General features: G+C 63.3%; 2 protein-coding genes across 2 annotated transcripts; one reads left to right on the forward strand and one right to left on the reverse strand.

The window, feature by feature from the left end:
• Positions 1-3816: 3816 nt before the first annotated feature.
• On the forward strand, positions 3817-6112 carry PPIB (peptidylprolyl isomerase B). Its single transcript, XM_050903213.1, has 5 exons — positions 3817-3972; positions 4275-4388; positions 4529-4622; positions 5313-5497; positions 5698-6112. Exons 1-5 carry the CDS (start codon positions 3817-3819, stop codon positions 5818-5820), a joined length of 672 nt encoding a protein of 223 aa, XP_050759170.1. The 3' UTR covers positions 5821-6112.
• A 371-nt stretch (positions 6113-6483) lies between these two features.
• Positions 6484-10090, reverse strand: SNX22 (sorting nexin 22). Its single transcript, XM_050903214.1, has 6 exons — positions 10022-10090; positions 7509-7592; positions 7282-7386; positions 7120-7214; positions 6833-6906; positions 6484-6695 (listed from the first exon to the last, which is right to left on the reverse strand). The coding sequence occupies exons 1-6, from the start codon at positions 10088-10090 to the stop codon at positions 6553-6555; spliced, it is 570 nt and encodes a 189-aa protein (XP_050759171.1). The 3' UTR covers positions 6484-6552.
• Positions 10091-10465: the final 375 nt, after the last annotated feature.

Raw genomic sequence — 10465 nt, forward strand, 5'->3', positions numbered from 1 at the left:
AAAAAAAAAAAAAAAAAAAAAATCTTGCATCCTGCTGCAGCGTTTCCGAACTCTGAGGAGGCCGAGGCTGCCCGGGGGTTACCGTAGACGTGGCAGGGCTGTGGGAGAACTCGAGCAGCTTTTGGGGAGGTTGTGAATAGGTTCCTTGTACTTTGTCTTTCCACGTGTGACACCTGACCAGGCTGGGACTGTTCACTTGAGGGACTTCGCTTGTCATAAATTCGGGCCTGGCTCACCCCAAAAATCCCGGAGAGCATGAAGGGAGGAAAGGGAGAGACTAGATCTCATTATGTGTTATTTTTTTTAATGACGATCTGCGTAGCTTGGGAGTTCATGGAGTGGCGTTCCCGGGAGGTTCGGTTCCCCTGGCTGGGCAGAAGTGGGCTTAGAGGGCAGGAGATCATCCTGGGCAGGGAGCTTCTGGCCTTGCTCTTCGTGCATCCCTAAAGCAGGCAGACGCTGGTGTGGTGCCAGGGTGGAAAAGCCTCTCTTCCTTGCTGGGATCCCCGTGGGGCGTCTCTTCGCCATTCTCCGCTGCATTCTCTCCATGCCTTATCCTGACGAGCGCGGCTCAGAGGTGCGGAGCTCTTCGCTCGCGTGCCCGCCAGGAGACGCGTGCACTCCCCTTCTCGTTCTGCAGAGCGCTTTCCTCGAGCCGTACCTTGGGCCGGGGCAGGAAGGGGACCGCTCACCTCCCGCAGGCGCGTGCCAGGGCGCTTTGCCCTCTCGTCCCCTCCTGCCAGAGGGAGGACGGGGACCGTGGCCACGTTCCACCCTTCTCTTTCCGAACTCCTCCGCTGCCCGTGGCTCCCAGAAGCCCAGTGTCTCTGGCACAGGCGTCCCCCTCTCTGCTGTAGGAAACCATGGTTTGGCGTCTTGGGAGAGGGAGAAAGGGGCACAGGCGCTCCCCGGGGAGCGGTCCTGCGCGCTGCAGATGGAGCCGGGCCCTGAGACACTTCTGTTGCTGCCCTCCCAAGCCCCACTAAGTGCCTGTCACCAGAACTCAATTCCTTCTGCATCTCCTGCCGTGTTTGGTCATTCCTCGCTGCCTCCGATCAAGGAGCAGCTTGTAGTTGCAGCATATGTAAGTGTTTGCAGGGTGAGGGAGGGCGGGGGGAAAAGGGGCCATCTCAACAGTTTTTGTTCTTAAATGGGTTTTGTTTTTTTGGTTTTGTTTTGTTTTGTTTTTTTAAAGTGAATGTATTTGATTGTTTAGAAACTTTCCTGACCTTGTTTTTAAGTGGGTTGGTTTGAAAGCTATTTCACGGTGACCCACTACCGCTTCTCTCTGGAGATACGATGTTCTTTTAATCCTACGATGATGTGTTTGTAGGGGAGGACTGTCCCCCCACGGCATGCTGGTAATGCTCACTTGTACCAAGCCCTCTTGCACTATAATCGTACGTTGGATTCTTCAAAAGGGCAAAGATGTGGGGTGGCTTTTTAAAAAAAAAAAACCAAAACAAAAAAACAGGAAAATAAAGCAGGTTAACAGCAAGTCCTGTGCTTGAGGAAACCACTGTCCCCAGGGAGCTCGGAGGTGACTAGGAGACACAAGCCAGACTGAGCCAGCCATGCTGTGGTAGGAAGCAGGGCATTAAGCCTACCTGGGCAAACTCTCCTCTCCTCGCCGTAAGTCGTTAGCAGCTGGGAGACCCCAGGGGTGCGAGGGGAGGGCTCTTGGGCCCACACGGCGGGGGGCACCCGGCACTGTGCTGGCCTCCCCGATGTCGTTCTCCCACGGTGTGGCCCACCAGCGTTGCGATGCAGTCTTCTGAGGTATCAAGTGAGATGATTATTATTTTTTTTTTCAATAAAACATTGCACTGCTGCATTGTTCTCCATGAATAGACATATTTATTACCTCTTCCTGACAATGTCGCTTGTATTTTCTTTTCCTTTGCTTCTGTTGGGCACTCTCAGTAGCCCTCCTCTCCTTTGAGAAGCTCTGAGCCCTCCTTTGAGGGGACTGCACGGTGTGGGATCCTACGGGACCTTCTCAACACTTTGTGCTTTACAGCCATGGACAGTTCAGCCCCACAGAGCTTGGCCAAGGCATGGTGGTACTGATTTCTCTTCTCCCTGTGCCTGCACATTCCCACTTCAAGCATCCTGGGTAGTACAATGGCTAAACATGATGACTTGGAACACAAAGATGTGAACCACCCCAAAATGTGCTGTCGTGTGGTCCCCGTGTCTCTGGAACAGCATCTACAGCTGCTGCTGTAGGCATCAAGCATGCCTTCCCCAAGTGGAAGGGCACTGCGTACACCTGTCTGCTGGCCAGGGCACACCGAGGGGTTTCGGCTCTAGCCGAAGTAACCACCAGCCGAATCCCTCAGCACACGCCGCACCGGCAGCTGTGGCTGCAGAGGAAGGTGGCAACGACGCAGGCCCAACCGTTGCTGCCTCGAGTGCCGCCTTCCTCTGCGCCTCTGTCTGCTTACTGGGATCTTGAGTAGAAAGAAGCACTGTGCCGCTTCCGTGGAATCAACTGCCAGGATCACGAGGTTTTCCAGCGTGCAAATAGCTGCTGCTTGTTTATTCTCAGTACAGAGAAAAGCAGTAAAGGAGATGCCACCTATTAGCCAAACATAGCATCTTTTAAAAGCAGCTTTCGCTGTATCTAGACAGGGAGAGCACCTGCAGCACAACTCCCACTCTTAGAAACTGCTTCACGTTGGGATCTTCGTTGGGACGCTTTTTCTCCTTCCGTTTCCCAGCCTTAAACGTAGTATTTTTAGCATGAACTTTCATTTCCTGTTCCCAAAAATTAGTCTTGGGACACTTGTGCTCTGAGAAGGAAGACAAACCTCAAACTTTCTTTCTCTGGCCCTCGGAAACACGCATCTCCACCAGGCAGTTCCTTTAAAGGTTTATATGCTAGGCAGTTAACACTGACCAAGACCTATTTGAGTAGACATTAAAAAAAAAAAACTAATTCCCACGTATTCAGCTAACTCCAGTATTTGTGTACGACTGTGCTAAGCTCGACATCGGCACCTGCAATACCACAAACACGTCTGTGCGCTTTCAGCCTGGCCACATCTGGTATTTAAGAGAAATTTGGGCCTCTCTGATGAAGACCATTCTCCTCTCTCGCTCCTTCCTTTAGCTTTACCGCACAGCCTCGCCCGCTCTTCAGTCTTGCCCAGGAAAGAGGAGAGGGGGGGCACGTCCCCGCAGCCCCTCTCCCCGTTGTACCCTCGCGAGGGAGGGCCTCAGGACAAGGCTCCATCTTTACACCGAGGGGCTGCACCAAGGGCAAAGGCCGCGTCCTCCCGCTGCCGGGCCCGGAGCGGCGAAGGGCCCTGGGGGCGCCGAGCTGTCATTTACTTTGTCCGCTTCGTGCCCCCCGCCGGGGGGGACGCGGCTGTCGCCGCCTGTTCGTTTCACTGACGCGGACGCGGACCTCGGCGACGGCCGCTGCTCCCTCCCCGCTTCTTCCCGCCGCCCGCGCGCGCCCCCTCAAGCGGCCCCGCGGCCGGCGCGCGTGCTCGCCCCTCACAGGCCGCCGGCCCCGCCCCTCAACCTCCTGCCCCGCCCTCCCGCCCCGCCTCCTCTTCCGCCGAGGCCAATCAGCGCGCCGTCCCGCTCCTGATTGGCCGCGCGGCGGCCGCCGAGCGAAGGGCAACGTGGCAGCCGCCCGGCGGCTCGCGCCGGCACCGCCCCCGCCCGGCCGGAAGGTGCCTCCCCCCACCCCTCTCCCCGCGGCCCCGTTGGTCGCGCCCGGGCGGCTGGAGCGGCGGCGGGCGGGCGGGAGCGCGGCGCGTACCACTGCGCGGTGGGGGCGGGGGGCGCGGCGGGCGGGGCCGGATGCAGGCGGCGCGGCGGGCGCTGTGGCCGGGCTGCGAGCGGCGGAGGATGAAGGTGCTGGTGGCGGCGGCGGCGCTGGGCGCTGCCCTCCTGCTCCTGCTGCCCGCCGCCTCGCGGGCCGACGAGCGCAAGAAGGGACCCAAGGTCACCGCCAAGGTCGGGGAGGGACCCGGCGGGGGAGGCCTGGGCGGGCCCGGCTGGGACGGGGGAGGCCTGAGGCAAAGGCCTGGGGTGAGGGGGGCCCGGCTGGGGCGGGGGGCGCCTGGGATGAAGGCCTGGGGTGGGGGGGCAGCTGGGGAGGTGGGGGAGGCCTGACCCAGTGAGGTTAGGCCTGGCTCAGTGAGGTTAGGCCTGGTTGGACTTGGTGAGTCAGACTTGGGGGGGGGGGGGGGGTTGGCCCAGCAAGGTGAGGCTGGCTCCGCTGGTGCCTCCCCTAACCTACTTCCCCCCCCCCCAAGGTGTTCTTTGACCTGCGGATCGGCGAGGAGGATGTGGGCCGCGTTGTCATCGGGCTTTTCGGCAAGACGGTGCCCAAGACGGTGGAGAACTTTGTGGCGTTGGCCACCGGAGAGGTGAGGAGCCAGCGGCTGCCTGGCTGGGCCTCACCTGGCCTCCTAGGAGGCTCCTGCTTGGTGCCCTGGGGCAGAGCTGGACAAAGGGAGCTCTAGTCCGTCCCTTTGCCTCACTACGTTTTGTCCCTCCCCACCCCCAGAAAGGATTCGGCTTCAAGGGCAGCAAGTTCCACCGTGTCATCAAGGACTTCATGATCCAGGGAGGAGACTTCACCCGTGGAGATGGCACTGGAGGTAATTTGGCCCGCACCAGCCCGAGGATCCTGTCTTGAAGCGAGACAGCGGCCATGCTCCCAACCCACTGCCTGGCTGCCCCTGGGGACCAGTGTGGAGCTGGAACATGGTGCCAGAGTGGGAAGGAGTGGGCACACAGCTCAGAGAGCCCTGACCTGAAAGCAGAGCTTGGTGCTGGGGGAGGGGTGGGCGCAGGGAGGCTTGGCTTGCTGGTACCTGAATGTTACCCCTGTAACTGTGCCCTCTGCCCCGGGAGGACCTGGAGCTCCTCACTAAGAAAATTTCCCTCTGCAGCAGCTGGTTCCTCTGCCGGGCATCCTGACTGCCAGGACACATTTAGTCCGGTAGCAGCAGAGTTCAAACCTTCCACCAGCACTTAGCAAACATTAGTAAAGTTGATGATACCAGCATTTGGGCTTGTAAGCTCTTATCAGGTCTGCTCTCACACAGCCTCCTGCTCTGGTCCCTTGGGGGCATGATCCCTCCTGCCCAGCTCGTGTGGTGCTTTTATCTCCCTCTGGTTGCAGGTAGCTCAGGGTTCCCTGCAGCCCTGCGGTGTTGGTAGTTAGTCCCCTCTCTAGATGTGCTCGTTCACCCCACCCAGCCTGTGGAGACAGCCACCATCATCACCCCTACCCTGACATATTTCCATGAGAGCAATGTGGCCTTTTTCCACACCCCTCCCCTTAGGAAAAAGTATCTATGGGGACCGCTTCCCCGACGAGAACTTCAAGCTGAAGCACTACGGCCCTGGCTGGGTGAGCATGGCCAACGCCGGCAAGGACACCAACGGTTCCCAGTTCTTCATCACCACGGTGAAGACGCCGTGGCTGGACGGCAAGCACGTGGTGTTTGGCAAAGTGCTGGAGGGCATGGTAAGGGGGTGACGGGTGGTAAAGGGGCAATCGATTCCCAGGGGGAGAGCGGGACGGGGCACATGCTGCCTAGGCAAGCTGGCTAAGGCCAGAGCGCTGTGGAGAATGGGCTGGGAGGTGCCTTCTGGGACAGGGATTGCGCTGAGCTGGCTCTGCCCATGCCCGGCATGGCCCTGCTCTCACACCTCTGCTTACCCCAGGATGTGGTGAGGAAGGTGGAGAACACTAAGACAGACAGCCGGGACAAGCCCCTGAAGGACGTCGCCATCGCCGACTGCGGCACCATCGAGGTGGAGAAGCCATTCGCCATCGCCAAAGAGTAATCCACCCTCCCGCCTCCGCGACACGGTGCGGGGCCCTGCGCTCTGCAAGGGACCTGGCCGCTGAAGGGCTGCGGGCCTGGGGGCTGCCCTGCTCCCGCTCTGTGTATTTCCCTGTCGTCCCCGGGGCGGGTGAGCAGCAGGCTGTGCCCCGCGCCCCCGCTGCCCGGCCTCCCCCCCTCACCCTGCCGCCTTCCAGCCAGCCAGCGGGCAGGACAGGGCGCTGGCTCCTCTTCCCATCACTTTTGTAAGAAGCACATGCACCAATAAATGTGACCAATGTGTTTTTTAAAAAGAGTCGCCTCTCTTCTGCTCTCAGAGGGGTGCAGATCCCTTTGCATCCCTCAACCCTCCGACCCCTTCTTTCACGTTTCATCAAGTCGAGAGCGGCGCCGTGGTTGACCCTGGATTTGCTTTGCAGAATTACAGAGCACAGCGATCTTTTGTCAATCAAGCCCGAGTGATTTATTGCACCGAAGCCCAGATGCGGAGGGGTTTTCCAGCATGGATCAGGCTCCAAAGGCTCCCACCGCAACCCCGAAACATCAGGGCAGAAGGCAGAGCTCCTGCTCTCCCAACGAAGGCACTTCGCATGGTGGTGGGTGAGCAGCGCTGGCCTGGAGAGCAGCTGTGGCTCCCACCATACCCCTTGGCTTCTCCCACCCAGTTTTCCTGCCCCATCCCAGCGGGAAGGTGTTATTTTTACCGCAGGGATCCATTCCGCTGCCCGGCTGCTCACCACTGTGGCCCTGGGTGCTGGGTGGGTGCTTGGGAGCCCAGCAGGCCGGGGGCTCGGGGCACTGCCTGGCTGGGGGTGCAGCTCGAGGGGATGTAGAGGCCCTGCAGCACCCCGCTGAGGACGGTGTTGGGGAACAGGTCTGCGAGGAAAGGGGAGAGCTGGAGCAGCTTTGTTTCCCTCGCAGGCCTCGTTAAAGGAAAAACACATTTTGGGGGCCCAAAAGAGCCTTTTCCCTTGGAGGCTTTGGGGACCTGTACCCGCGGTCCCGCTCCTTACCGGTGCCCCGTGGCCGCACGTAGGGGTCGGTGCAGAAGCCGACGACGGGCCGCTGGGAGGGCAGGCAGCCGGCGCTGCCATGGGAGAGGGGACGTCAGCGCCCGGCGAAGGGTCCCGCTTTCACCCCGGGTGACCCGGCCGCGTGCCAGCCCCCTGCCTGTCCCCATCGTCCCCAACCCTGTGTCTTGGGGTGCTTAACACAGGTGAGGGGGACGATCCCGGCACCGTGCGGGATAAACCGGGTGCCGGCAGAGCCCAACGGCGCTGTCCACCGCTCGTCTACTCACGGGGGGCTGCTGGCCTTGGGGTCCTGCTGGCAACGCCGCACCTTCAGGAAATCCAGCACGTCCTGGGGCAGCTCCTCGTTGTGGTACAGCACACCCTGCCGTGCAGGTCAGCACCCCCAAAAAAAACCTGCCCCCAAAAGCCACCGCCGGCCGGCACCTTACCCTAATGTAAAGCTCGAGGCCCTGCCGGCGCTGCTCCAGCACTTTGGGCATCCAGTTGGGGACCCGGCGAGGGGGGAAGTCAGGGACCTTGCAGGTCTTCTTGATCTAGCGTAGAGCATGATGGGGACATCGTGGCAGCATAGACCATGGAGGACGAGGCTGGTCCTCCCTGCTCTGGGGAGGTGGTGTCCCCTCCCTATGTCCCCCCGCGGTGCCGAGGGTCTCACCCGCTTGTGCAGCGCCTGGAATTCGCTGTAGCGCTTCGCCACCGTGTGCCGCCGGCCATTGCACAGCACCTCCACCCTGAACACCTGTGCCACGGGTCAGGCACTGCGGCCTCCATCCTCATCCTCATCCTCCCAGGGCAGGCAGGGGCTTCCAACTCCCCCCCACCCCAGGGAGGGCACTTGGGGGCCTCCAACCCCCGGGGCTGGTGGAGACAACTGCCCCACCTCTGGGGCCAGTGGAGACCCCCTGGGGACAGGCAGGGACATCCAACCCCAGGCAGGTGGGGGGACACCCCACCCCCCACCCCCACCCCAGGGGACAGGCAGGGGCACCCAGGAGCAGACAGGGGATCCCCCACCACCACCAAGGGCCAGTGGGGATCCCCCAGGCCAGGGACATCCCCCCTTCCAAGGACAGAGGGTCCCCAGGCAGGAACCTCCACCCCCTGGTGCCACAGGGGACCCCCGGGACAGGGCCCCCCCCCCCCATGCCCCCTTCAAGGGCAGAGCATCCCCTCCAGCAGGGACCCATGGGGGCAGTTAGGGACCTCCACCCCAGGCAGGCAGGGATATCCAACCGCCTGAGAAAAGTGGGACCTCACCCTCCCCGGGGCAGGCAGGGATCGTCATCCCCAAAGGCAGATGGGGACACCAACCTACCCCCTGGGGTCAGAGGGGACCCCATGGGCCTGGGACCCCCCCATTTCAGGTGCTCTGGCAGGGACCCTCTGGGGCACTTGGGGTCCTGAACCCCTGGAGGGACACCCACCCACCCCTGGGGCAGACAGGGGTACCTGGGGGTACCTGAGGGCAGACAGGACATGGGGGAGATGGGACAGGCAGAGACCTCCAACCCTGGGGCAGATGGGACCCCTGGGAGCAGGCAGGACCTCTGGGACACGCGGGACACCCCCCCACCCACCCCCACCCCCCCGGGGTTGTGAGTGGGCAGGCAGGGCCCTCCAGCCCCTGGGGCAGGTGGGGCACCCTGGGGATGACAAGGACTCCCTACCCCCTGGGGACAGAGGGGACCCCCTGGCCAGGGACACCCCCTCCCACCCCTTTCAAGGGTGGAGGGTGTCATGTCCCCCTGGCAGGGATCCCCTGGGGGCAGGCAGGGACCTCCACTCCTGGGGCATGTGGGGACACCCTGGGGGGGACTTGGGGACAGCCCACCCCTGGGGCAGACAGGGGTACCCGGGGACAGACAGGGACACCCCCCTCACCCCCCCCACTCCCTGGGGCTGGAGGGGACCCATCCTCCCACCCCCCACCCCCCCCCCACGCCAAGGACACCCGTTTCAAAGGCAGAGGGGCTGTCCCTGCCAGCAGGGACCCCTGGGGACAGGCAGGGACCATCATCCCCCAAGAAAGACGGTGACACCCTGGGGCAGACAGGGACGCCCCACACACACCCCTCTGGGGTCAGAGGGGACCCCCCAGGGTAGAGGAACACCCCTACTTTCAAGGGCAGAGGGTGCCCCCTGCAGGGACCCCCCAGGGCCAGAGACCTCCACCCCCTGGGGCATGTGGGGTCCCCCGGGGGACACTTGGGGACCTCCAATCCCTGGGGCAGACAGAGACACACTCCCTCCCGGGCAAGTGGGGAACCCCCTGGGGGTAGTTATGGACCTCCACCCCCCCAGAGCAGACAGGGACCTCCAACCCCTGCGGCAGGTGGGGACCTTCTCCCCTCCCCTCCCTTGGGGCAGATGGGGCCCCTGGGAGCAGGCAGAACCCCCGGGACAGGGCGGGCAGGCAGAGCCCCCCAACCCCTGGGGCAGGTGGAGGCAACCTCGGGCAGGCAGGGACCCCTGGGGACAGGCAGGGACCTCCAACCCCTTGGGAAAAGTGGGACCACCCCCGCCCCCTCTCCCGGGCAGGCAGGGATCGTCATCCCCCAGAAGAGATGGGGACACCGTGGGGCAGGCAGGAGGTGGGGGACAGACAGGACCCTCTAGCCCCGGAGCCAGAGGGGACCCGCGGGACAGGGACACCCCCTCTTTCAAGGGCAGAGGCTGCCCCTGGCAGGGACACAGGGCAGACAGAGACCTCCAGCCCCTGAGGCAGGTGGGGGACCCCCCACCCTCCCCCGGGGACACTTGGGGACCTCCAACCCTGGGGCAGAAGGAGACAACCCTCCCCGGGGCAGGTGGGGTCCCCCGGTGGAACTTGGGGACCTCCAAACCCCAGGGTGGGTGGGGGCGCCCCGGAGAGACAGGGACCCTGTCAAAGGTGGGGGGGGGGGGGGGGGGGGGGGGGGGGGGGGGGGGGGGGGGGGGGACAGGCAGGGACCCCCGGGGACAGGCAGGGACCTCCACTCCCGGGGCATGTGTGGGACCCCTGTGGACAACTGGGGACCTCCAACCCCCGCGGCAGAGGAAGACAAACCCCCTTCCCCTCCCCGGGCCGGTAGGGACCCCCCTGGGGACAACCAAACCTCCACACCCCCCCTGCGGAAAGAGGGAACACCCCCCCCCACCCTCCTCCCATAGCCCGAGGACGCCCCTCACCGTGTGCGCCCTGTCGGGGCTGCGCGCCGCCGCCTGGGGCTCCGCCGCGGGGATGGAGACGGCGATCATCGCCCGCCGCCGCCCGGGGCCGCCGGGGAGGGGGGGGGGGGGGGGGGGGGGGGGAGGGGGGGGGCGGGGGCGGCCGCGGGGCTTTGCACCGCCGTAACCTCCCGCAAGGCTCCGGGAGCGGGGTCAGCCCCACTCCGGGACAACCACGGTCCCTGGGCACCCACGGGGGGGGTGACACAGGAGACCCCCAAAACCAGCCCGAGAGCCGCCCCCCCCCCCCCGGGAAGGGTCCTGCAGCCCCAAGCTCCAAATCCAGCACGCGTGGGGTGGGGGCGTTGTGGAGCCTGGAGGTACCGCAAGGATCCGGCTCTGGAGGGATAAGGGGAAAGGAAAGTGGGAAGTCAGCACGAGCTGCCTTTTCCTTTTTTTTTTAAG

This window comes from Gymnogyps californianus, chromosome 11 (genome assembly GCF_018139145.2).
Source record: "Gymnogyps californianus isolate 813 chromosome 11, ASM1813914v2, whole genome shotgun sequence".
In the NCBI taxonomy this organism is placed as follows: Eukaryota; Metazoa; Chordata; class Aves; order Accipitriformes; family Cathartidae; genus Gymnogyps; species Gymnogyps californianus.

What these genes read in the sequence shown, in the direction of transcription:
- SNX22 (XM_050903214.1), bottom strand. Translation starts at nt 10,090, where the DNA reads ATGATCGCCGTCTCCATCCCCGCGGCGGAGCCCCAGGCGGCGGCGCGC. An exon ending in GCCCCGACAGGGCGCACACG is followed by an intron (nt 7,593 to 10,021) that starts GTGAGGGGCGTC and finishes CCCGTGGCACAG; the next exon opens with GTGTTCAGGGTGGAGGTGCT. An exon ending in GCCTCGAGCTTTACATTAGG is followed by an intron (nt 7,215 to 7,281) that starts GTAAGGTGCCGG and finishes CCTGCACGGCAG; the next exon opens with GGTGTGCTGTACCACAACGA.
- PPIB (XM_050903213.1), top strand. Translation starts at nt 3,817, where the DNA reads ATGCAGGCGGCGCGGCGGGCGCTGTGGCCGGGCTGCGAGCGGCGGAGG. An exon ending in TGGCGTTGGCCACCGGAGAG is followed by an intron (nt 4,389 to 4,528) that starts GTGAGGAGCCAG and finishes CCCCACCCCCAG; the next exon opens with AAAGGATTCGGCTTCAAGGG. An exon ending in CCGTGGAGATGGCACTGGAG is followed by an intron (nt 4,623 to 5,312) that starts GTAATTTGGCCC and finishes CCCTCCCCTTAG; the next exon opens with GAAAAAGTATCTATGGGGAC.